This window comes from Helobdella robusta (assembly GCF_000326865.2).
Source record: "Helobdella robusta unplaced genomic scaffold HELROscaffold_18, whole genome shotgun sequence".
Taxonomy (NCBI): Eukaryota; Metazoa; Annelida; class Clitellata; order Rhynchobdellida; family Glossiphoniidae; genus Helobdella; species Helobdella robusta.
The window spans coordinates 3,264,914-3,292,088 of NW_008703981.1; the positions used below are offsets into that span (position 1 = coordinate 3,264,914).

At 34.1% G+C, this 27,175-nt stretch overlaps 3 protein-coding genes across 3 annotated transcripts; 1 reads left to right on the forward strand and 2 right to left on the reverse strand.

Annotated features, from left to right (window-relative positions):
- Window positions 1-471: 471 nt before the first annotated feature.
- On the forward strand, window positions 472-7,827 carry HELRODRAFT_76488 (hypothetical protein; the record flags this gene model as incomplete). The annotated part of the gene is made up of 27 exons (XM_009016546.1): window positions 472-613; window positions 747-898; window positions 1,144-1,205; window positions 1,349-1,488; window positions 1,692-1,780; window positions 1,861-1,947; window positions 2,118-2,237; window positions 2,399-2,499; window positions 2,630-2,688; window positions 2,804-2,964; window positions 3,074-3,172; window positions 3,343-3,449; window positions 3,573-3,661; window positions 3,701-3,757; window positions 4,058-4,136; window positions 4,242-4,464; window positions 4,601-4,679; window positions 4,842-4,990; window positions 5,128-5,256; window positions 5,396-5,468; window positions 5,755-5,957; window positions 6,060-6,226; window positions 6,285-6,421; window positions 6,580-6,689; window positions 6,998-7,088; window positions 7,479-7,588; window positions 7,711-7,827. 27 exons carry the CDS (start codon window positions 472-474, stop codon window positions 7,825-7,827), a joined length of 3,132 nt encoding a protein of 1,043 aa, XP_009014794.1.
- A 1,456-nt stretch (window positions 7,828-9,283) lies between these two features.
- HELRODRAFT_191177 (hypothetical protein) lies at window positions 9,284-17,256 on the reverse strand (the record flags this gene model as incomplete). The annotated part of the gene is made up of 17 exons (XM_009016547.1): window positions 9,284-9,315; window positions 9,915-10,038; window positions 10,134-10,332; window positions 10,453-10,697; window positions 10,783-10,949; window positions 11,350-11,400; window positions 11,731-12,537; window positions 12,797-13,103; window positions 13,290-13,591; window positions 13,743-13,928; window positions 14,266-14,315; window positions 14,715-14,775; window positions 15,598-15,723; window positions 15,812-15,931; window positions 16,290-16,403; window positions 16,669-16,774; window positions 17,011-17,256. 17 exons carry the CDS (start codon window positions 17,254-17,256, stop codon window positions 9,284-9,286), a joined length of 3,243 nt encoding a protein of 1,080 aa, XP_009014795.1.
- A 3,646-nt stretch (window positions 17,257-20,902) lies between these two features.
- Window positions 20,903-22,873, reverse strand: HELRODRAFT_76744 (hypothetical protein; the record flags this gene model as incomplete). The annotated part of the gene is made up of 8 exons (XM_009016548.1): window positions 20,903-21,106; window positions 21,207-21,445; window positions 21,633-21,747; window positions 21,899-21,900; window positions 21,946-22,103; window positions 22,197-22,334; window positions 22,530-22,680; window positions 22,801-22,873. The coding sequence occupies 8 exons, from the start codon at window positions 22,871-22,873 to the stop codon at window positions 20,903-20,905; spliced, it is 1,080 nt and encodes a 359-aa protein (XP_009014796.1).
- Between the last annotated feature and the right edge of the window lie 4,302 nt (window positions 22,874-27,175).

Genomic DNA, 27,175 nt, shown 5'->3' on the forward strand with positions numbered 1-27,175 from the left:
TTTTGGCTTCTTGGCTTATAAAACTGCATGGTTTCCTTGCCAGATATATTTCAATATTGGTTGAACAGTTGTCTGACATTTCGTTCAAAGGAAATATTTGTTGCACATTTGTATTTTTCAACAGACTGGAAAGCAGACTAAAAATTCAACTTTTTAGGATTAAAAAGTTCGCTTTTAAATAATATTTTTTCCTTAAAAATTGTCTAGATTTAGCTAATTTCGGTGTTGTTTGGAGTTTGGCGCATAAATTTTAATGCAACAATCCTGCTAATTCTTCTTTAATTTTTCCGCACGCGTTGAAAACGTTCTTTTTTTTTCATCAAAATATTGAAAAACTTATTTTCATCTACCGTCAGGAGAGTGCAGAGTGCATTCTAATTTACGTTAGTTAGCTTAATTTAATACTTTTAATAGTAATACTAGTAGCTAGATCAAGAACCAGTCTTCTACTTTCATTTGGGCCACCAGACCATGCAACAACAGAACTCTGAAAATGATGAGCATTCCACCATTAGGAACGCCCTCGTGGAAAGTCTGACCGCCATCTTGTCTCCAGATCATGCAGTAAGAAATTCTGGAGAGGATCATTTGAAGACTTTTGAAGTTTTTGAAGGTTTTTTTAATTTTATTTAATCAGGTCACATCTGGTTATAAAATTTATAATAAATAATAAAAAAAGAAGAAATAATAATTATAATAGAGAGTATTTATTTGTCAATTTTGAAACACTCTTCTCTCAACTCCAGATTATTTTGGATTATGTTTGGCTGAAATAGTTGTGGATGCTGGTAGGCCCCTTGCCATTCGACAGCTGGCTTCTGTACTTCTGAAACAGCATGTGGAAGCACATTGGTCATCTTGTGGTGAAAAGTTTGTTCAGCCTGCTATGAAACCTGAGGTTTTTCATCATAATATTTTGCTTTGTTAATTGCTTAATTTTTTGTCATGTCATTCTTCTTTGCTCTGCTTACTTTAATTTAATAATCTGATCAGTTAGCAATGTCTGGCTTGATGGTAATGATGATTTCATTATCACCTAATTTATCTTTTCACCATTTTAAAATGTTCTCATTTCTTATCAAACAAATGTTTGATTTGCACTCACTAAGTCATAATTTACATTTATTTATTCTACCTAACAAGGTGATGGCCAAAATCAGACAGATAATTGTGGTTGGTTTGAAGGATCCAGTCATAAAGATTAGGTAATTATTTTCATCAGCATGGTCATCATCTTCATCACTATTCATGTCAAATTGACTTTTTGTTGAACACACCTTTATTGCATGTTGTTCCTTTAAGTTATTTTAAGATATTTACCTAATATATTTAAACTTCCTACTCGGAGGTCGGGTGTTGCGTACGTGATATCTGCAATGGCAACCTGGGACTGGCCTGAGACCTGGCCAGAACTACTGGACATCTTGGTGGAAGGCCTATCCAGTGGCCACCCGGACTACACGCATGGCTGTATGAAGGTTCTTACCGGTTGGTTGCTTGTTGCTTGCTGCTATGTTTGCCTCGTCTACCAACATTTGTTTTAGTTTATCATCATTTGCTTAAGTTTTGCTGAAATGTGTTACTGCTCCTCTGTTTGTTTCTGTCTGTTTGTTCTTTCATTTGATAAAGTTTCAATGCTTTGTTGTAGAGATTTTTAAAAATGATTAGATTCGATCATTAATGAAAAACAGAATTCTGTAGAGAAATTACAGGCAAGCAGCTGAACCAAGTCGTCCCTGCCATCTTCCCACAGTTATGCAACATACTCCAAGACCATCAAGTAGATGAAACTTCACATTAATTATAATTTAGTTTGCTAGATTAATTATTAATGACATTAATCTAAAATAATATTTTTAGAAATTTGAAGTGAGGACCAGATCAAGAGCAGTGGACATTTTTGCCACCATCGCAAACCTCATTGGTCTAATATGCGACACTGAAAAGGTTTGCGTGTTTGTGGGTGTGTACATATTTTGTCTAAACACACCACCAATGCACACCACTATACTTCAATACCATTTTATACTACACGAATGTATAATATCACAAATAAATATTGCCAAACAGTGCATAGTGATAATTATATTTGCACGCTACAGTTTCCACGACACCAGAACCCGGCAAGACTTCTTCTGTATCCAATCCTACCCCAGTTCGTGCAATCATTCTTCTTCTACCTCAAAACTAATGATGTCCTCATATCAGACACTGGCATGAAGATTGAAATTGTTAAGGTCGTTAGTGTACATGTACAAATACATACATACACACGCATACATAAGTTCGTATATACACACATACATACATTTGTAGATACATACATACATGCATGCATGCATACATACATACTTACAAACAAACATGCTTACAAATAAATTGTACAAAACGAAGACAGGCTTTCACAGTTTTAATAAGAAACTTTCCTAATCACATGGTTGAATGGATGCTGCCACTGCTGGAGAGTATGTGGGTGCTACTAATTACCACAACTGAACAGTGAGTTGTTGTTTTGTGTTGTTATTGTGTTAGTATATTTTTGTTGTTGTCCTGTCATTGCAGTGGTGTTGCTTGTGGTCTTGTTGCATAACTCTCAAGTTAATTGCAGTCATCATCACATCCCATGCAGGTACATCCGTGAGGTCGTCAATACGTCTGTAGTCTCTGAGACCAATGCTGGCTCTGGTTGTGAGTTCAACAATCATTTTTATTTTTACCACTCTCGTTATTTATTATCTTTTTACGTCAGTGATGTTGTTCAATTGCGATTGTTCTCTGTTGATTTGTATTACTCTTTAAACAGGCGAATTAGTGGGCTATGAAAATTTAATAGAAACTTTGTTTGAACTCGTTCACCTCCTCATCAAAATTTCAAAGTTCAAAGGTCGTGTCAAGAAGGAAATCAGCAATTTGTTCTATTACATTGTTCTCTGTCTGCAAATAACAGACGACCAGGTGAGAGTTGTTTGTTTGTTTGATTGATTGATTGATTGTTTGTTTGTTTGTTTGATTGGTTGATTGATTGGTTAGTTGATTGATTAAATAAATAAATAAATAATATTTAATTGGTCAGATTCAAAATTGGACAGCCAATCCAATCTCGTTTATAGACGACGAAAGCGAGGATATGTACATGAATAATTTACGAGTTGCATGTCGTGAGATTCTACTTGTATGTGATTGTATATTGTTTCGTTGTACTGTATGCCATGTATGTTTTGCCGTGTTGTTGTATGTTGCGTCGTGCTTTTCATTATAAATGTTGTCTGAATTTCGCACAACCAATTTATTAAAACTTGATCAAGAAAAATTTTCCATCTTGCTATGATTTCTGGCAAGCAGGCACTGTTTGAACAGTTCCTCAAGGTGTCTGTCCCGGCACTGCACATCTGCTCACAGAAGCTCATTCAGCAGGCTGATATCATGAGGACGAATAATGACCCTGGCTGGTGCGTCTCTTCATTTCTTTTTCAAGAATATTTGCATGTGCATCGTTCGCTTGTGACAATGTAATTTTTTTATGATTTTGTTTTTGGGGCCAGCAAAGACTAATGAATTTCAAACGACAACAGGTGGAAGTTGTATGAAGCAACTCTGCACTCAATAAGTTTGGTGAGAGAGTTTTTATATCCGGATGAAGACGAGTGCAATGGTGGGGTCGGTGATGCTGGCTCATCTTCAGACAGCAAAACTAATCCAGATTTTGACATCGTGGGGCTCCTTCAGAACTTCATCCTACCCATCCTTCCACAAAATGGTCCTTACGTCTCCATAATGATCTTTTCACTTCCTCGCTTTTAAGTGTTTAATTTGTATAATGTTAAATTTGTTTAGTTTGGTTTCATTGTATTTTTCGAAATATTTGAAATGTTTGTTTTTTGAATTCATATTAATTGTAGAAAAACATTTGCCGGTTTTGGTTCATCTTGCTTGTAAATTAAATTATTTAAAGTTATGCTTAGATAGGCATGCAGCTGTTTTCTAATTATTTGTTCTTGTAATGAAATTAGTAAAGTAGCCAGCGAAGTTTAATTAATTTGATACACGCTGAATGCAGTTTCTCCATTTTTGATCGGTCGATCGATCCTGCTGGCATCCAAATTTTGTGATGTTTTACCTGCTGAGCTGAACGATAAGTGAGTTTTATTTATTGGTTTGCTATATTTTAGTTTTCAAGCCGTTAATTCTATATAAGTGCCGTCTACTAGTTTCATTTCTTTTACCTGTTGCCACTTCCTTAGGTTCATGACAGCAACTGTAGCCAGCTTATCTGCGGGCCAAGCAACTTGCTTGCGAGTTTTTGGCATAAAAGCCATCAGCAACTACTGCAAACACTTGAAATCTCAACCATTATCTCTGCAGCCGCACATTGAAGGAATGGTGAAAGGAACTCTGTCCTCCATCAGCGAGTTAACTTCTAAGGAGCTCTCATTGATTCTGCAGGCTCTGGCTGTCATTCTAAAGGTTGGTATGTGATGGTCAGATAGAATGCCGGTCGGTTGGTTGTCTGGTAGGGAAATTGAAATTTTCATCTCAATATTTGCGATGATTTGTCATTGACTGGATAGGAGTTTGATTGATGGAAATGATTTTTACGCAGGTAGATGAGCACTTCACTTCGATGCTGGAACCAGATGCATCGGCTATTGTTATCAGTATTTTTCTTAAATACAGTTCAGGTAGGAATGGTTGATTATGTCGTTTTTATTATATTTCTATTGCTGTGTAGTTGTTTGTGCATATTTTTATGATTTCTTGTAGTTCTCTTGAGGTTGGTGCAAATTTATACAACATCTAAATGAATGGTAACGTGTAATCTTGAAACAACGTTTATGCGACAGATCCCATAATGTTGGATCTCACTCAAGACATCTTCGGCATCTTGGCAAAGAATAAACTCTGCATATCCCCATTCACTCATCGAATCTTGCCAACAATACTGACTGTACTTCAAACACCGATTAATAAAAGTCCATTTTGCATGCAGTTTGTTAGTTTTCATTTCTCATTTTACTCATTCAGTCACTTTTTCGGTTCTGCATTTCATTTATTTTGTCATTCAATAATGGCGTTGGTAGGGTGTGCTTAAATAGACGTGTGCATTTGTTGACTTTGTATTTTCCCTAGGTGGGTTTAGAGATTTTAACCACATTGGTCCGAAACAGCACCTATCCTCTGGATGATTTACTGATACATCAAGCTTTTCCAGCTGCTTACCAGTGCACACTGACCACTGAGGATAGTGCTGCACTTCAGGTTGTCAACTTGGTAAAGCTGAAAAATGTGGAAGATGAAGATGTTTGTTGTTGAATGTATATATATACATGCACACACCTTTGTGATGTGTAAGCAGATATACAAAACATCATGTACAAACAAAATCTAAACTCAACAGAATGGAGGTGAATGTATGAGAGCCTACGTGTCAGTTGCACTAGAACAAATTCTAAATTATCGGGATGAAAAAGGTTCTTTTTGTTGCTACTTTGTAATGCAGTTAAATTTTTGTTGGGCTAGTTGTTGTCCATTTAAAGTTTTAAGCTTTTAAGTTTTCCAATACCATTAACTTAAGTTTTTAGAATACCGTTAATAAGACGTTTCAAGACTGTATCAAGAATTAGATAGAAATTTTGATTCCATTTTTCAAGCAGGTGCTTATTTTTCAAAACTAGAAAACCAAATTTCTCGAGGAGCCAGTTTTTTAAGCTAGTCTAACCTTGAATCAGTTACCTCATAAAATTTTTTCACACGCAGGTTTCAATGGCGTGTTCTATGTCATACAGATCATAAACAGATTACTCGACCCAAAAACCTGCGAGTTCACGGCTACCTATGTTGGCAAACTGATCAACCTTCTTATCTCGAAGATGGGTTCCCAGTTGGGAGATAATCTTGAATTTCTCCTCAAAGCTGTCCTCAGTAAATTGCAGCAAGCCCGAACTCTTACTGTTGTTCAGGTTCGTTGTTGGTGACCATCAAGTGATCCCATCAATTGGGATGGTGGGGTCGTCGGTGATTGTTGAGATGTTAACGTTGAAGGTTTTTTTTCTGACGTGCAGAGTCTGGTCCTTGTTTTCGCCCGCCTCTTCCAGTCGCAGCACATTGCAGTCATCGAGTTTTTGTGTAGTGTTCCAAGTCCCACAGGCCAGTCGGCTCTCGAGTTTGTCCTCAATGAATGGTGTTCTAAACAGCATCTATTCTTTGGTGATTACGATAGGAAAGTCAGGTAAATATATTTTGTTTAAATATTTGATTCTTCATGACATTTCTATTCATTCATTCAGCTCAATAGCTCTATGCAAGTTGGTTGAATACTCTCTGACCAGCAATGATGATAGGATAAAGTTGATCGAAACGAAAGGTGAGCAGATACTGCCTAAGGACGATGGATGCGTCAGAACAAGGTCAAAATCTGCAAAAGGTGACTCAATTTTTATTCTCTGTAGATACGTACCAACGGGACTTGTTCAGTAAAATAAGTAATTATTATTTATTCCAAATACACGAGCAATTGTGTTAATCAATTGTTAATCCTGTACAAATCAGTGTGTGTGTCTCATTAACGTATTGCCGACACAGCTCCTATCAAGTGGACGGTCATACCGTTGTTGGTGAAAATGTACAAGCTGCTGGTCAACGAGCTGTCCAATCAAATTGAACAAAAGTTGTCAAAAGATATAAATGATAAGGTTTGGTGGCGAATTTGTTTTTTTACCCAAGTGTGTTTGTATATATGTGTGTATGTTTGTATGTATGTGTATGTATGCGTGCATTTATCTTTTTTTTATGGAAATTTAATTCTAATGTTATTCAGAGTTATTACTAAATACTGTTGTTTTTTTTTCTTTTCTTTTATTTCTTATATATATATATAGATATATATATATATATATTAGTTCGTAAACTATTTAAATACGTTATTTGGCAGGACGATGACGATGATGATAGTGATATAGACTGCGATAAAGATGATGGCGAAACTGCTGGCGGCCACAAGAACAGTGGTGATGACGAGGACGGCATGGACGATGACGATGATGACGCCTGCTCTGAATCTGACGATGAAAACCTATTTGATTTTATGAACGGTCGGTCGAACTGTTTCAATGATTTCGCATCTCTTTAAATTGCAAAGCTGTTGAAATCGAAGTATCGGTATCGCACGTGGAACAGCAGTTTAAGGAACGCAAAAGTATTGCTAGTGCCGGCAATACTTTCAAAAATGAGTATATCGGTATTGTTTTCGGTAATACGCGTAATACGGTTTAAAAGCGGTACCGACATTGACGATACACTACTCGAGTATTGTTATTAACACTGTTCTAGTTATATTTTTAAATTTTTATTGTTCCTTCCACAAATTGTATTGTATCAGTTACTTCCATGTTGTGGGTAGAAATATGAGAGCACTGGTAACTGCCAGAAGTATTAGTAACCATCACAAAACATGCTTAAATGTTTCTTCTGCAGTGATAGAGAATACATTATAATGATAAATACTTCCTATTCAGAGTTTGAGTCTGACGGTGAGGAGCACTATTTGGACCCCGACGACGCCAGCGATCCCGTCAACCAGATCGACCTACAGGTCTGCTGCAGTCCATCTCAATTCTACCACATACATACATTCACTCCATCAGTCAGTATGTAACAATACAATAACATCTGTTTGAATGATGAAACATAAAATACATCTTACATAAAATACAGGCTTACATCACAGATTTCTTGCGTACACTATCTCAACAGCCTTGCTATAGACTCTTCACCGAACACCACAACGAGTCAGAGAAGAAGGTCCTCAACATGGTTGGAATTTCAGTTTGAGCGTATGTACGTATGCATCGTACACACGCCTGTATGTATATATATATATACATATATATATATATATGTACGTACATATATATATATACATATATATATATATATGTACGTACATATATTAGAGTGTACGCTTTAGAACCATTTGTAATTTTGAAGAGTATTCATATTTTTAACAGACTGCGTACATTGCTTAGGTACGTGGTTTGATTAAATTGTCTAGGTCGTCGTTATTACCTATTCTTGCATAACTTTTTATCATCTACTTGCTGTTTTGGTTACTAGAAATTGAGACTCACTTTACATACAAGTGCTATCACCGATGAATTGACCTACACAATAATCTTTTGGAAAGTTGACTTTTAACGAGGAACATTTTTATATGCACAGCCGTAACATCTCCGAGACAACCTTATCATACGTTGCAATTTTTTCACATTTAATATAACCGTCATTGTGTGCGTAACAACAAAATTGCTGTTAAAACATTAATAACGCTTGAAACATTTTGGACAGTTTTATTTGAATATTTTTCTTCCAAATTATATTTATAAAAATGTTTTTAATTGAACACTTTGAAAAGAAATGAGTAGAAAAGGTTAATAAAGGTGATAACTCAGGTTGGTTGTTGAATTAAATTCATGATTTACTAATATAAATATAAAATAATGAATAACTTATGAAATTAACGGAGGGGTTTAACGTGAGTGGGTGGGTGAATATCTTTCATCGAGGAACTTCTACAAAGTCATACATACAATCGTGGGCTTTTGTGTAATAATTTGTATGAGAACGACTCCTAGATGAAATACGATGGAAGGAAATGTACACACACAAAGCCTCTATAGATATCATAAATTCATTCTTTTAAGGCAGTTCAATATTTTGTCACGTCTCAACCAACCGCACTGTGATGGTGTGGTGTTATACGTAGGTGCTGAACTGTTCAGTGTTCATTGCTTCAGTTTTCAATAAGAAAATGTTACTACAAATTTTGATGAATGTGAATGTAAGATAAATTCTGAATGAAAATAATAAAATATCAGTCGAGAGATATGAAAACAAATCACAATTAAATAAACACTTTGTAAAAAATGTATATAAAACTAAAAAAAGAGAATAATTCACTAGACACAATCAAAACAAGTTGCAAAAACCTTCCCAACAAGAATCTACTGGATGAAATGATGTGAAGTTAGCACGGGTTGTACGTTTAACACTGATGAATCTTTAAAATTACTACACATCATGCATCTATCTAGTGATAAAAACTGTAAAATACGTTGAAATTGTTAAGAGATATATTATCATAGATGAGACGCGAGCACAGAAAATTATATGTATAAACTAAAAATAAGATATAGGTGCTGGACATTATTGAACGTTGTAAGATGACAAACATATATAATGATACATATCTATTGGAATCTACCATACAATATTACAAATGAGTACTCCACTAGTTGGCGAGCTTGATGTTGCTCGTGATATCTACAATCAAAATTTAAAAACGAAATAAAAAAATCTTATTAAGGCTCCTTCTTTTGTGAACAAAGCGATATTTGAAAGATGTACATATAAAGTGTGTATAAGTTCGTACAATACAATTTATCTCCATTGTAAATGATACACTACAGATTGATTATGCATGGAACTTTAGAGACACATGTCCGTATAACATTTTACAAATGTAATTATATAATAATTCTTGAAAGTGAGCTGAAACTATGGAGAAAATACCTTAAAATTCTAACAAAATCTTTACTAGACACATTTTATAATGAAAACAGTCAAAAAACAGTTTTTTTTTCACACATACAAATGATAATAAAATATGATTATAATATAAATACACGCACGTACACACACACATATATACATACAGCACATTCAGTCACGACATACATATATAGTATAGATACATATTTATATAAACATTCTGAGAGAAAGAGGATATGGTTCTGAAATCATTAGATGGATGGATCTGCTTGATAAAATGTTAAATTGAAATTATTCATTAAAGGAATTATAACGTAATAAATAACAGATCTTAACATATAAAAAATAATGAATTGAAACAAATTGAAGACCTTGATGATTTCTCCTCTTTAGCAGCAGTACGACTTTGTTGGAAGCGCTGATGATCTTCTTAGCATCAGATTGAGTCAACGTGCTTGTGTTCTGTCCATTTATTTCAATAATGTCATCTCCCACCTGCTTGTGCAATGTAAATGTTTTTTAATAATTTACCTTATGAAACATTTACATAAAAAATATTTAAAATTACGTAAACGTAGAAGGAAACTGACTCGAATATTTCCATGAGCCGGACTTCCGTCATTTATGTTGAAGACAGATATTGAGGGGGAGTTACGAAGATCTCTACCCCCTGTTATTGTGAATCCAAATCCATGTGGACCCCTCTCCAACTCTACGCTTTGAAACTTTTCAAGTGTCGTCGGTGCTGGCTTCGGAGGACTTGATGAAATCGGAGGACTTGATGGAGTCCTGATTGTAACACGTGCACGTGTCACATGTTCATTGAATTACGAAGGATGTGTGACAATGTGGTCTTAAAACATGAAAAACTTATACAATTCTATGTGGCAAGGTAATTTAAAAGTTAACTTTTTAAAGACGAGTTCAGCGTTTCCCTCATTAACGTCATTCCTCCTATTGTTGTTTTGGACATCAATGTTATTATTAACGTTATTTTTGTTGATGTTGTGCTGTTGTTTCAGTTTGTTTATCAAATCGATGGATGGATGTTGATCGGATGTGCAGCTGAAATTATTTGAACGCTCATCATATGGAAGGATTGGTTTCTCGATTACGACTGTGTTCAAACAGTCACTCGATTTTCCATACTTTTTCTGTTGTTTTGTAGGAGATATCATATGGAAGATTGTTTAAAGAATTGCAAATAAACAACCAACCAACCATTGCCAGCCAGCCAACCTGCGACTTAATGATATCGGCAGTGGTGATGTTGGAGAGAATGGGAGCAGCTGCTGATGACACGACAGTCAGCGTCACCATCCTACCGGAGTTTATGATGCACTGAACTATTTCGCCGTGGCTCATGTTCAAGACACTCGTGCCATTTATTGCCAACAATTCATCACCTATTTGTCAAAACATTTTGTCTATCCATTTATTGGCTTGCCCACTAGAAATTAATCAACAATTCGAAAAACTAAACTGAACTGAATGGCGATTTGAAAGCAGAAATACAGGTATGCCCCAGTATTTATATTTCTTTTTCATTAACTTAATGTAAAGAATAGAAATAAAACGCTCAACCCTTATCGACTTACTGACGCCTTACAGTAAATTCCCTAAAAAACACGCTCAGTCACAAGTTTAGTTTTTGTGTCATATCTGACGCTCAAACCTTATCGACCTACCCCAGCATTCACATTTCTTTTTCAATTATTTAATGTAAAGAATAGAAATATAGACAATTAACGATACTTATGACGATAAAATAATAAAATAGAAGAAGAGCTTTGATGGAATACTGACCGACAAACAACTGGCCACACTTAGCAGCAGGACTGCCAGCAGTTATGTCACCTGCAGTGGAAGAAATTTCGACAAATAAGTAAATAACAATCTATCATCATTTGCAATCTTAACGACAAACATTAGGCAGACATAATCAATGTTTAGTTTAAAAGTATACATGAACGCGCCTGACGTAATGTAAGGAGATACAAATCATCCAACATGTAGAACTAAAGTGCAAAAATATTTAATTCAGCAAAAATCTAATAACACGACATACAACAAGTTTTAGTAATTCAACAATAAATAATAATGCTGACAGAGTAAAACAAAAGCAATAGCAGCAGTAGTAGTAGTGGTGGTAGTAGAAGTAGTAGCCGCAGTAGCAGCAAAACTAACATATTTGAGAGCCAGATTTAACTGAAGTTGATGCAACTGTAATGCCGAACGTTTGATTAGCCTGTTTTGTTAAGGTAACAATTCTTGGGTTTTTGTTTATTTTGTTGTCAATAGCGGTGATGTTGTTGATGTTGCCGGCTTGGTCATTTGCTGTTGAACTACTCAAATGTGTTGGATTTTGTGTCAGTTGATGTTGAAGTTGAGATATATTTCTGAAGTTTGTAGCATCGTTGAATGCGTTGTGACTTAATAAGCTGTTGCTGTTAACTGTACCATTGTCGTTGCCATTTAATGATGTGTTGTTGTTTGATGAGTTATTGTTGCTCGATATGTTGATGTTGTTTGATGTGCTTCTCGTTGAAAAAGTTGAAGGAATGAATGATTTGTTGTTAGAGGTGGATGTTGTTGTCAACAAATTTTTGTTGTTGTTGAAATTTGTGGCAGGCATGAAATCAGGAGTGGAAGTATTGCTTTGCGATATCAGACGAGTTGTTGATTTGGAACGAAAATGATGATGCTGTTGTTGTCTTTGCTGTTGTTGTTGATGATTGGATGTGTTGTTGTTAAATAGCTGGGTGGATATTAAGATAGGGCCAGGAGTCTTGCTTCTATTAATTTTGACGTTGTTGTTGTTGTTAATTTTAGAATTAGTAACATTATAAAGTCCTAACATATTGTTGCTGTTGTTGTTGTTTACAGATGAAAATGTCGGCTTCAGAGGTGACGTTACATTAACATTGATGTCATTGACTGAGATATATTTGCTGATAGGCTGTTGTTGAATTGAATTTCCTCTCAAGACATCGACTGGTGATGTGTGTGAATAATACTGATGAAATAACTGTTCTTGTTGTTGCCGTTGTTGATGTAACTTGGAATGGACTGGAGAACCATTAACTTAAAAACAAAATAATACTTTAATACAAGTTGAATTGATGAAAAAAAACCCTTCAAATCAAAACCCTCTTCTCCTTCTTCATCCTCCTCCTCATAACCACCATCATCAGAAACATCACCATCAACAACCAGCAACAGCAGCAGCAACAACAACAACAACAACAACAACCTCTTCTTAGAACAACAATCTCAGTTTCGAGACCAACTGGACAGGCGTTGAGGATATCAACAACTTGTTTATGTTTCATATTGATGACGTGTATGTTGTTGATTAGCTGGATGACGTCACCAACACAGAGGCCGACACATCTCCGTGGATCGACGATCGATCGAACCTTCTGACCGCCACCCGACGAATCGGTTATCGTGAATCGGAATCCATCACTTCCGCGAATTAGTTTCAGGACAACTTGAGCTGTTGTCGTCGGTGATGCGTTGGGGAGAGATGGCGAGGAGGAGGAAGAGTTTGGTGATTTCTGTGGTGATGGTTTGATGGATGGCGAAGTAGTAGCAATAGTTACATCCATGATAACTACTAATATATAACTTGGATGTACAAACGAAGTGAGAGGTGTTCGAATGAGAGGTACAAATGAAATAGACAATACAACAAATGAGAAACACACATACACACACACACACACACACACACACAGACAGACCATATCACAGCAGTGAGGCGACGGTAGAGTCTCTCTATCACAATCTACTCCCTGATCAAACAAAACATTAGTGAAGTTGCTGCTGCTGCTGTTGTTCATCCTTAAATTATTATCAGTCGGTTTAACTGCAACAGTAGTAATAATCTTGTTGTTTGGGTCATCCGGATCAAAGGTCAATTTATGACCTCTGCTGACCTTCAAGTTCACTGACGTGTTGATGGGAATGTTCTGGAAAAGTTGAACGATCTGTTGGTGGCTGTAATTGAGGACGTTCACGCCGTTCACTTCAACCAAAAGATCACCTGCAGTGTGGTATTTTGTTGATTCGCATTTTACCTACGCATGTTTGTTATTATCAGACGAACAGAAACAAAATAACATCCAGATTCAACCTATTACACTTCATTCAACCAATTGGAATGAAAATAATAAGAGAGGAAAGATTCTCGCCACCTCTTCTGATGGATCCATCGAGATGGGCTGGACCACCTGGTGTGATATTTTTAACTTGCAGATGTCTGTTGTACTGGTCGCCACCGATTATCGTGAACCCCAGTCCGTAGGCCCCCTTCAGTAGGGAGATGCAGGTGAGGGGAGGTGCCAGGTGGGAGGGCGTGGACGGGTGACGCGAGGAGGAAGCTGTTGTTGTTGAATGTTGTTGTCGTCATTGATGTGTTTGTTGCTCTTGTTGCATGTTGTTAAGTGTTAGTTGATGTCATTGGATAGAAATTCGACGTTCAAAAATAATATAAATGTGATGATAACATCTACACACATACAAACGAAAATTTAACAGTTTCACTAAAGATAGGGATGGAATCCATTTAAAATATTCAGGTTTGATTAAGTGAGGTCTACAGTTGGTTCTTGTTAGATTTGTCTTTAAATTCATCATTCTAAACAACTCATTACATCACCATCAACACAAAAACGAACAAGCGAGCTAGCTAGCAAATAAACATATCAAGTAACAAACTTGAACTTTTCAAAGATGGGAATTCAGATTGAGTTCTCTTGTTTATGTGGCTGTTAGGTAAGCATGTGAGTATTTGTGTGAACTTTTATTTATAAAAATTATTTTTAAAATCTAATTAAAGGACAAGCTTTCATAACTATTAACTATAATTAATTTCAAGCGACGCTTTCAGTTTCAAATTTGATTTGTTATTTTGGATGTTCAAGTTGAGTATCGCCATATTTTTTATTGGTTTTATATTTCGCTTTTGCAGATCGAAGTATTTAGCAAAAACAAACAATTTTTATTTTAATAATCAATCTTTTACGAGAAATTGATTGAAAAATTAACTTTTTACATTTTATAATGTATCAAGTTAATAAAATAAACCAACAAATAAATAGAAATTATTTTAAATTGAAACTGTGCCCAGATAAAATATGTGAGAGTTAGAAACGACAACTACTAACTCAACATAGATGACATCATGATCAGGAAAGTTATCAACTCGTTCCCAGCCTGGGGGCAAAACTGTGTTCCAGGTTTCAAAAAACAATAAGAACGTTAATTACTCTAACAACATTAACATTAATAACAATATCAAATGTAATGACACCAACCTACTAAAGAATCATCAATGTCAATTTTGCAATCAGTGTTAGTTTTAATGTGAACATTAATCTTTTAATGTAAACATCACAAAACAAAGAAACTAACAAGGAAACAAAGCAAAACCACAATAGCAAGACAACGAACTTCCATTATCAGCATGAGTGCAGGCTTCAGCATCTCCAGCTGTCATCTCATCCATCAATGATAACCTAAACAAACATATCGCGTTACACTCCCACATCATATTACATTTACATCAAAACATGCGGCACACAATCTTAAAAATATTTCATAAAAATACGTATTTATTTTAGACTAAAACTAACTCTGTCACTGCTAAATCCCCAACATCACTAAACACCAAATTGTGACGATGTAATGAATGATGATGACCATGTTGTTGTTGATTAAAGCGATGATAGTGATGGTAAACTTGATTGTGACGGTCTTCATTTTCATTATAATTGACATCATTGTCATTATCAGTTGCATCTATATGCTGGTGCTCATCATGGTCAGCTTCTATGTAAGATCTGTTTCTTCTTCTTTTAATATTATACTTATTAGTATTAGAATTATCACTGATATTATTATTAAAATAATAATAATTATTATTAATATTATTGTTGTTGTTATTGATATTATTAATATTGTCATTATTATATGGTGAATAGGACGAGATTAGGTTAGGAGACATGGAGGTAGTTTCTTCTTCGTGATGGCAATGATGATCATTATTACTTTGGAGATTGTATGGAGAAATATGCAAGGTATCCTCTTCCTCATCATCATCATTGTTGACGTCATCATCATCTTCGTCGTCATCATCATCCTGCAGTGGAGGCTTAGGAGTTCCATAGAAATTCCCTAAAAATAAAGATCAAAGAACAACCAACTAACTTCATCAACGCTAAAAGCCAAAACCAACTAAGAACCAACCAGCCAGCCTACCAACCATTAAAAGTTCCACTCTCCAACAGCAAGCCATTTTTCTCCAAGTTAACAAACTGTTGGACATCAACAAATGTATAATCCACACCATCAACTTCATCCGACCTCCTGATTCGAGTTGTGCCTGAGGAAAAAATCTTAATTAGAAAAAATGAAACAAAAGAATGAAAGAATAAATAAATCTAAATAAAATAAATGCAATATGTATAAGCAGAACAAACATGTACATATGTTTTTATTTTATAAGCATGCCCAGTGCACACACACACGCACACACGCGTTCAAGTATCATACATAGCAATGATGTCTGACCTGATAATTTAGAAAGAAAAATGAGATATTAACTCGTTTTGAGAAAATTACTAATGGTTGTAGTGACGATGATAATTAAAGAATAATTATAAAAGATGATTAAATAATGATCATGGAAATGATAATAACAATGACTATTCCTAAAACTGACTCTAACAAACTTAACTTACATGGCACTGTTCTCTTGTATACATTAATACGAATTGTTTGCTGCAGTTCATGATCCACTGAGTTCTTTCTGAATCTTCTTGACAAAAATTTCTTCAAATCCACATTTAGAAATTCTGAAATTAAGCAAAGAAAACGTAAAATTAAAAATAAAATGGCAATAAGTTTTATAAGCACACTAAAAATAAAATTAAAATGGCAAAGTAAAAATTAAATTAAAAATAAAATGGCAAAGTTTTATAAGCAAACTGTTTATTTGTCAAACACAAAACAGCTTTCATTTTTAGAAAGAAAAATAATGTAGGATTAAAAATATTAATATTACAAAATATTAGATATAAGTAATAATAGAACCAATGAAAACAATATAAAAATATTAACCAAACGAAATATGCTCAACTGTGATGATGTTTCTATTGCGTGTTGTTATCTTCAGCCATTCCTTCAAGTCATATGTTGTGAATCCTGACACTGACAGGTCTCCAACCTGGTAAGTCAGAGAGCGTTTGTTGTGTTCCTTAGCAATATGCTTCATAAATGCAGTAGTAATTTATCTAGTAGAGTAAGCCCGCCTACCTTCTAACAGTTTTCTACCATTAACACAAGATTATACTGACTATACAATAAAAATACAAGCATGTAAAAAATAAATTGATAAGTGGAGCCAAACCAAAAAATGTAATTAAATAAAAACCTTTTTAAAAATTAAAAAAAGCAACAAACTTTAATTAGTATGTCATTAGGCCTCAATGGCGTCTCCCCATCGTGGTAAACAATGAGATTTTCATTTTTTATCCCCCCAATCCAGCAAAACTGTCCATTTTCAGCACCTCCACAAATAGTTAGGCAATCGGATGCCTTATTTTTAATGAAAGATAATCGACTTGTGAGAACTCGCGAGCACCAATGGTTAGGATCTAATTCACTAATCGTTTTAGAACTTTCGGTCAGCGGGTTAGGAACCGACATATCAAAATGAGACTGAACCCGCCTCTCAGTTACCACTACCGACCCATATATTATGCGAGCGGGGAGATCGTGAAAAAGAGAGTTCCATCTCCCTAATGCATGGCAGGTGATACTAGAAATTGCACACTTATTAAAACTGCTTAACTGATCATTGAAATGTATAAAATGTATGAATATGTATACTATATATATATTTAAGTAACGTATGTATGAACAATGATTGTATGAATTATTGAACAATAAATAGAAATACAGAGTAAGATGAACATAAAAAATCGATTAAAAATATTATTAACTGCGGCCTCAAAAAATATTTCAACCACTTAAAAACAAATCAGCCGCAAAAACAGCCTTTCAGGGTGTTCAAAACTCGAAAAAACTGAAGCATTTCATTGCGCGTATCGTGTCCCAAAAATATTTTTTTTCACCATTCATATATGCGGCCTCAAAAAATATTTCCAACACTTATGAAGAATATAACTTTTCAAAAAAATAAATTCCTTAAAAAACACGCTCAGTCACAAGTTTGGTCTTTGCGTCATATTTGACGCTCAGACCTTATCGACGCCTTATATTAAATTCCTTAAAAAAAACACGCTCAACTAAGATGCCAACATTTAGATTTTCAAAAGCGGGACAAATGTATACGCACATATAAATGAATACATATAATAAATACATTATTGTATGACTTAAAAACTTAATATTAAGTATAAATTTTCTAAAAGCACGCTCAATAACAAGTTTAGATTTTATCATACCTGACGCTCAATCTTTATCGACTTACCGACAGCTTATAAAAAATTCCCTAAAAAACACGCTCAGTCACAAGTTTAATTTGTCATATCTTATTGACTTACAAATTAATAAACATCCTCAAATACACGATCAATCACAAGTTTAGTTTTTGTCATATCTGACCCCCGAACCTTATCGACTTACAAACGTATTATAAAAAATAATAAATTTCAGAAAAAGACGCTCAGATTACAGATAAAAGATTTCAGAAAAATTACAAGTTTAGTTTCTGTGTCATATCTAACGCTCAAACCTTATCGACAGCTTATATAAAATTTCCTAAAAAACACGCTCAGTAACAAGTTTAGTTTGTCATATTAGACGCTCAAGCCTTATCGACTTACTGGCGCCTTAAAACAAATTCCATAATAAAAAGATACGCTCAGTCACAATCTTAGTTTTTGTGTTATATCTGACTTTCAAACCTTATCGTCTTACCGACAGCTTATATAAAATTCTCTAAAAAACACGCTCAGTCAATTCAGTTTAGTTTGTCATATTAGACGCTCAAGCCTTATCGACTTACTGGCGCATTAAAACAAATTACATAACAAAAAGCTACGCTCAGTCACAATCTTAGTTTTTGTGTTATATCTGACTTTCAAACCTTATCGACTTACCGACAGCTTATATAAAATTCCCTAAAAAACACGCTCAGTCAATTCAGTTTAGTTTGTCATATTAGACGCTCAAGCCTTATCGACTTACTGGCGCCTTAAAACAAATTCCATAACAAAAAGCTACGCTCAGTCACAATCTTAGTTTTTGTGTTATATCTGACTTTCAAACCTTATCGACTTACCGACAGCTTATATAAAATTCCCTAAAAAACACGCTCAGTCAATTCAGTTTAGTTTGTCATATTAGACGCTCAAGCCTTATCGACTTACTGGAGCCTTAAAACAAATTTAGTAAAAAAAAGTTACGCCCAGTAACAATCTTAGTTTTTGTTATATCTGATTCTCAAACCTTATCGACAGCTTATATAAAATTCCCTAAAAAACACGCTCAGTCAGTTTAGTTTTTAAATTCCATGGAAAAAAAGGTACTCTCAGTCACAATCTTAGTTTTTGTCATATCTGACTCTCAAACCTTATCGACTTACCGACAGCTTATATAAAATTCCCTAAAAAACACGCTCAGTCACAAGTTAAGTTCCTCATATTAGACGCTTAAGCCTTATCGACTTACTGGCGCCTTAAAAAGTTACACTCAGTCACAATTTTAGTTTTTGTGTCATATTAGACGCTCAAACCTTATCGACTTACCGAGAGCTTATATAAAATTCCCAGGATCAATTTATTTAAAGAACATAAAATAAAAAACTCTCAATTGAGTTAATTTCATAAACGTTTTATAAAAACTGTTTCTTAATGGACAACATGTTCAATTAAGTAAAGTTGAGAGTTTATTACCCTTATATTATAAGGGTAATAACTTTGGTAATAACTCTCAACTTTGCTAATAAAATAACTCTCTAAAGTTAGTTAATTTCATAAACCTTTCATAAAAAAAGTTTCTTGATGAACATGTTCAATTATCTGAAGAACATAATCTTCTTTCAACTTAGATTATTTACAATGAACATGTTCAATTATCTGAAGAACATGTAACCTAAATAAATTTCTTTCAACTTAGCTAATTACATAAACACTTTATAAAAAACTTCCTAATTGAACAATTGTTCAATTAACAATTGACTCAAGTCACAACTCAGTAAATTACATAAACAAATATTTTATAAATAAATAATTTTTCTTAATAAACATGTTCAATTATTATCTAAAAAACATAAGTTACTAAACTGCTTTCAAACTTTCAAAACTGACTAATTTTAGTGCTCAAGCAAGCAGTCAGAAACTTGAAGAGCATGACTGACTAATTTTAGTGCTCAAGCAAGCAGTCAGAAACTTGAAGAGCATGAAAAATTTTTTAAATTTTTTTTAAGTCGGCAAACACCTCACCACTTTTCACTATGTAAATGGCCAATTTATTAAATAAAACGTAGGAAATCAATGAAATTAAAAAAAAACCTTCTTGATTTCGAGTTCACTATCTTGTAAAAATCTTCTCTTTAGATGAAAAACTAATGCTTCTTCGCCGGAGAAAATAAAAATGTCGAAACCCGGTCTTTTGAATGTTTGAAAACGCCGACCAATCGCGATAGCTATTTAGCAAGCTACCTCTCAGGTAAACGCAAGAATCGGAGATGTCCCAAAAGTTATTCAAAATTTTTTTTAATGTTATGTGTCGCAAAATCGTACATTTTTAAATTACAGAACGGCTTTTTATATTTCAAATGACTTCTTTCATGCAATGTATTACGTATTTAAAAATTTTCACTCCCACATTGTTTGAAAAAAGCAACTTTATGAAATTAGCATGGAAACAGTAGTGAAATAATCTAACAATTAAAAAATACTACTATTTAGTCAAATCCTTCCACAATTTGTCATTACACATTTTAACAAAGATTATCGTGAAAGAAATGCGTTCGAAATTTCCGAAAATCAACAAATCGAAGTCCAGTGAAGTCGTTATATTATCACATTATCACAAATCCAAACAAATATAAATTCTTATCTATGAATTCTTGCACTTGGTAAGAATCACAAGACATAAAGATAATGTAATACAGAGAGCAATTAGCTTCGATATTATGAAAACGAGACTGCATGTACATAGAAATCAGTAGTTCTCAACAATAAAACAAGGTTAACGTCATAAAAGCTATATATATATATATATATATATATATATATATATATATATATATATATATATATATATATATATATAAAGGTACATAAACAACGTGTAGTGTAATGGCTTTACACTTCAGTGCATCTCAAGATTTATCTACAATGAAAGGGTGAGTGAGGGATTGTTGTATGGACATCCTTTTAGAAGAATCCATAACCAATAACTTATCCAGGAAATCCTTCAATTGAACCACTTTCTTCATTTGATCCTCGGGCAGTCTCTGAAAGCCGATCAGCTCTTTCATTAAATCTCTACTAGGAGATATCGTCGACAACACCGTCACCTTTTCCTTTGAAATGAGAGAAAATAATTCAATTTATTTAAGATAAAATTGTCTACAATACAAAAAAATAACATGGTAACAAAAATTAACAAGGAAAACAACAAACCTTCATTGTTATTTTATCAATTTCGTGGTAAATGAAATTGAAAAACTGATCAAAGTGGTCATCCTTGAAAACTGCTTTCCTGATAAGCTTATTTGGCATTTTTCCCTTCAAATCCATGAACAACTTAAGCATTTCGTTGTTAGTTTTCCCTTGAAACATAATCTTCCCAGTGTATAATTCAAAGACGGTCACAGCCGTAGACCACAGATCAATACCATGGTCGTATTTATTGCCAATAACTGAAAACAATGTATTCATGGTTGGTTTACATTAGGTTAATTCGATTTTATTGATGTTATCAATCATAAATCTAGTTTTCAACGAAATATCGTAAATATACGATAGTAAACTGATCCCAAAATTCATATCATAAAATAAACTAAATCAAAAAAATTTGCAACACAAAAAAATTACGGGTAAACTAACTGATTTCTGGGGCTCTGTAGAATCTGCTGACCAGGTATGGCGTTGGTTCATTGTCTGATATGTGAGAGGCTGAACCAAAATCACACAACTTCAACGTCAACTTTGATTCATTTATCTGCATTTTCAAAAAATTTCAATTTTATTAAATAATAATTCAACAGCATTCTATGAGGTATAATTTTTTAAAATGAAATAAATATTGTAGAAGATAGACAAACAAATATACTTTAAGCAATTATATTAAAAGTAGGAAATGAATTAATGACAACTCATGGAGAATACTAAAAAAACGTTGAAAAGAGATGAGAGAAACGTGCCAAGATATTGTCAGGCTTTATGTCGGCATGCAGGATGGAGCACTTTTTGAGATGCTTGAGAGCCAGGAAGAGTTGTTGCGTGTAGCTTCTCACTGCTTTCACGTGTAAGCCAATGTCTTTGCCGTACTTTTTCAACACTTCACGCAAATTCATGCTGTTGATGAATTGTAACACAATTTCAAAATTATAAAATCCCCATAAAAGATGAGTAAAATGAATGAATCACTGCAGTAAAAATCAAACGAACCTCAGACATTCAAAGACTAGGCAAAGATGATTCCTATGGAAGAAATGTCTGAAAAGTCTCAGACAATGGAAGCGATCAGCTGGATCGGCATCATTCAACTTTTTCACTAGCTCCAATTCTTTCATGCCTGTCTTGTGCCTGTTGTATTATAAATAAATAAATATAACGGCTATATCAATAGAAAAAACAAGACAACATTAGAATAAAATGAATTTGATAAAAACTCATCCTTGTAGAAATTTCAAAAATTTTTTACTGAAACAAAAAGTAGCCCTCAGCATGAAAATTATAAATATATGGAAAAAGAAGAAAAGGAGACATATTAATACAGACATCATCTCATTGTTCCTAATGATTTTGATGGCAGCTTCCTCCTGGTTATTCCTGGCAGCATCTCGAACTCTGACAACAGTGCTGAAGACTCCTTTGCCCGTGAAACCAAAAACTGAGTACCTCTTGTCCAACACTTCCCCGATCCTTACATCTGTTTGAAGAATTTAACACGTGGTGCAATTCAATGTAAACAACTGTAGATAAGAACAACACAAGAAGAAACACATCAACATGAAACAAGCAAAAGATGAGTGTTAGCACAACAACTTACTGTAGTATCCTTCAGGATCATCCCAGTTGTCTGTGAGGTTGTTGTTTTCAAAGGTGGTCTGTGTCACGTACATGTTGCTTCTCTGATGGAATAATTTTGAAAAGGGGATGTAGACCAGAGAAAATGAAAAAATGACTTGAATAGAAAAAATTTTGTTAAAAATTTGATAAGCAAGCAGTAGGCCAGCAGGAGACTAACATTAACATCTTCATGTTGAAACTGTACATCATCTGCAAACATGTCGATGCCAGTCATGCAAGCCTTCGTTCCCTGCTCAGTGGCCGCATCTTCTGAAACCTCCACCTCAGTTGCTACTACATTCTTTCTCTTCGTCTCTATGGTTTCCTCAAAGTCAAAGTTATCCATGGTGTCGCTGACGGGGGTGGACGCACCGGAGGGGGGGCATACTTCTTTCTTGGGAGAAGAACTAACTTGTTGTTGATCGACGGATGGCAGGTTGAAGGGAGAGTCTCTCGTCTCTATAGATAAAGTCTGTGTTGCGTTTTGTTATAAAAAGATGGGTCATAACGAATGAAGAATTAATGAATTAGTTATAAATGAATTCAAATGACCCACACTCACCTTGTACAATATCTCTCTCTCTCTTCTTTTCCTTTCAATGATTGCATCCTCATCTTCTTCATCTTCATCTGCCATCTCAAAATCCTCATTATCCGCGGAACTGTAAAGAATAAAATGGAAACCCTAGCTCGCTGATTGTATGTGCTCATCAGCATGAAATATTAATGAAATTCAAAGTTGAACCTCTAACAATAGAGAAAAAAAACTAACTCGACGTCATCTTGATCACCTTTTGCATTTTTAGATTTGTGGTGGCGTGATTTTTTATGTCGCCCGCCACTGCTGTTTCGATTCCTATCACCATCCCCAGCATCGCGTTCATCTCTTCTCCTCTGTCTCCTCCTAAAAGCAGGGATTCGTGTTTTAAAACGTGGTGCAAACATTTGCTGTAATGCTTGGTTGTGAGTGGTATTTTTTTTTTTAAATTTAACGATGACGGTCTTGATGCTTACTGCATCAAATATCATCTATTCTGAAATCTTAAAAAAACTTTCGGACATTTAAAAAACATAATAAATTTCATGATCACACGACCAAAACAATGTAACAAAAGCTACATACACATGCATACACTGATAAGGAAATGGAAACTTTCAAAAAATTCGTCACACAGAATGAATAGAAGAAGGAGAGAGAGGGTTCTAAATACATATAACAATGCACATTGAAACATAAAAACTAGGACACAAATAACAAGATTGATGATGTATATTTTCAATCATGGACTAACTATTGATATACACAATAGTGAAGTGGGGAGGTGAGTTTGTTTGAAGACGTCAGGCCGTTTATTTATTTGCCTACCACAAAATTTTAGTTAATGGAATGAATAAAATAATGATTTTTAATGAATTTTTAAATTCCAACGTAACTTACACTAAAATATATAATAAATAAAGGTTTGATTATGAAGAATGAATGAGGATAAATAAATGAATGAAAGAGAGAATAGGGCAGAGAATACTGACCAGATGTGGGCATTAGGTGCACAACTCATAAATTCTCCCCTCCTTAAATTACTTTACAATGAGAAATAATAAAACAAGCACAAAAACAATATTGAACCTCGATGATGGTGACAATTCATCATCTTGCCTCTTCCTTCTCATTCTCTTCTCGGCTGACCTTGACCTCATCCTCTTCTGAGCTGACCTTGACCTCATCCTCTCACGCTGTCTTGAAGAGCCTCCAAAATGCCTGACATCATCTGATCTGCTCACGTACAAACATCATAGCATGTTAGAAACATTATATTATACACTAAACAGAAAAAAATTTAAAAAATGTATGAAGCAGAACCTCCTGTCATGAAGTTGTTGTTGTTGGTGTCCCTCCTCCCTTCTTGAAGATGGATGCTGTCTGCTGCTGCTGCTGTGGTGTGGTGGTGATCTGCTCCTGGATGTTTGCGGCCTCCTGTGCAATGGTGATCTGCTTTTTCTCCTATCCATCCTCTCGTCGACGAATCTGGCCGACAATGAACTAGCTTGAGAGAAATCATAATTAGCTCTGCGCGATCTGTTCCTATAATCATCTTGAGGGCTTCGACTCCTATGTTTTCCGTGCTGTCTATCCTCTTCTGCTAATTTGAACGATTGACATTTTGAATAATCTTTTTCATACTGTTTATGCAAATCAATATTTTTGTACTTAGAAGACATTTCCAACTGATCAAAAGAAGAATATGTATCAGTTTTATGCCTTTTAGGTGAAAGGCTGTGATTCCTCGAGTGACTTCTTCTGGGGACTTTGTAGTGACCATCGCCGGGTCTATCTGCTCTTGAATCGTGTTGCCTGTTTCAAATAATTTTGTAATTAGTAAAAAAATTAAAGAAACAATTTTAAACTCTAAAAGTAATGTTTCAACTACCTCTTTTTGTGGTGCCTATGTCCTTCACCATTTTGAGTGCTAGGATGTGATTCATTGATGATGATGACATCCTGAGAGCTAACTGATGAAGGCATGGCAGCACATCTCTGATTTGGTTCTGCCTGCCGATTACTTTTTGTGCTTTCGTGTTCAATTTCACCATCTTCTTCTTCAGAATCATCTCCATAGTTATTCACAAGTGGTTTCTCTATAATTATAACATCTTGATCGGCACGCTTTTCAAAAACAATTTGTACTTCACCAACAGTTTTCTGTTCAAATTATTAATTAATCTCAGTAATTTTGCTCTTTGTACAAAAGGAATTAATAAATTATAAACTAAATGTAATAGAATCACCTCTTTAGTTGCAACTGGTGATGCTGATGATGGCAGTGGCACTCGTAAAACATCCTCACAATTGGAATTATTTGCAAGCATAACATTAACACATACTTCATTGCCATCCAGAGCAACATCTTCTTCATTATGACTCTTTTTATGCTTCCTCTTATGTTTGTGGGTACTACTGTGTTTTGTCTTGTGCTTGCTTTTCTTAGACTTCTTGTGTTTAGAATCAGGTTGTTCACTCTCCATCATTTGCATCATCACTGCTTCTACTGTCTAAAAACAAAAAAGAAGCATTTTACAAAATTAAAATTAATTTTGAACGAGTTACAAACATTTTAATCTTAAAAACATAACAGAACATCCTTTTTCAATGATAGTGAATCATTACATTAAAGTAAATAATTTATAAAGTATACTGAAACATATTTATGGTACTTTTTTGTTTTGTGATCAAAACAGATCCCTTTTTTAAATAAAATATCCTTTCTAATATTTTAAAAAGTTAATTTAATCTAAATCGGAAAAACATCAGCAACAAACAGGTAAAAAAGCAGGTAGCAACGGAAAGAAATTTTAATCAAATCGATTTCTGGGAATTTAATGAACAAACTGAATTGAAATCACGATTAAATAACGTAGTTTAATTTACACGGTTTGGTTACGGTTTGGTTACGTGTTTTTCATGGCAGAACAAGAAGAGACCAACGAACAAAAAACGACAAAAATTGCAACAAACTCGCCGACATCTTTGATTTAAAAAAAGCAAAAATAAAATTTGCAGCGTAAATTCACTGACTTTGACGAAGGAAGGAAATAATCGACGCAAAATTTGTCCGGAACTTTTTGTTTACTCGTCAACGACCATCAAGTATTACATAGGTATATTAAGATGGTAAAAACTGATGATGGCTAACAACGAAATTACCAAAGATACCATATATATTTTTAATAATTTTCTGATGCATTCATTTACAATTGTATACATGGTAAATACAAATGTTCCTTACGTAATAAAGTATAATATATATACATATTCGATCTATATAAATATATACATATTATTTAACATTTATACATTTAAGATTTACATATAATGATATTACTTGAAATTGTATACTTCATATTACTATATATATATATATTACTTACTATATAGTGTATATATTTATCATTTATATGTATATGTATGTATATATTTATATTCATGTTAATATAGTATAGCTATTAATCCTATGTATTAATAAGTCATTGTTGTTAATAAGAGCAGATAGCATCGAATATAAAAGGCTTTAAAATGCATGTATAATTTCTTAGTAGCAAATGAAATATTATTATTATCATTTTGACTGAATTTATTTATTTTAATGCATAAAGCTCAATGAAATAATAGTGCCTTTATTAATTATTAATCATCACAATCATTTAGATTTTGTGAGTATAGTTAAATTCCTGCCTATCTGTTAAACAAGGCAGACCAACAATAGCACATATATCTACGGTCAGTTTTTATTTGTCATTAATGAAATGTTCTTAATAATTTTAATATATATTATTTGTAATCAATACAATTTGTTTTT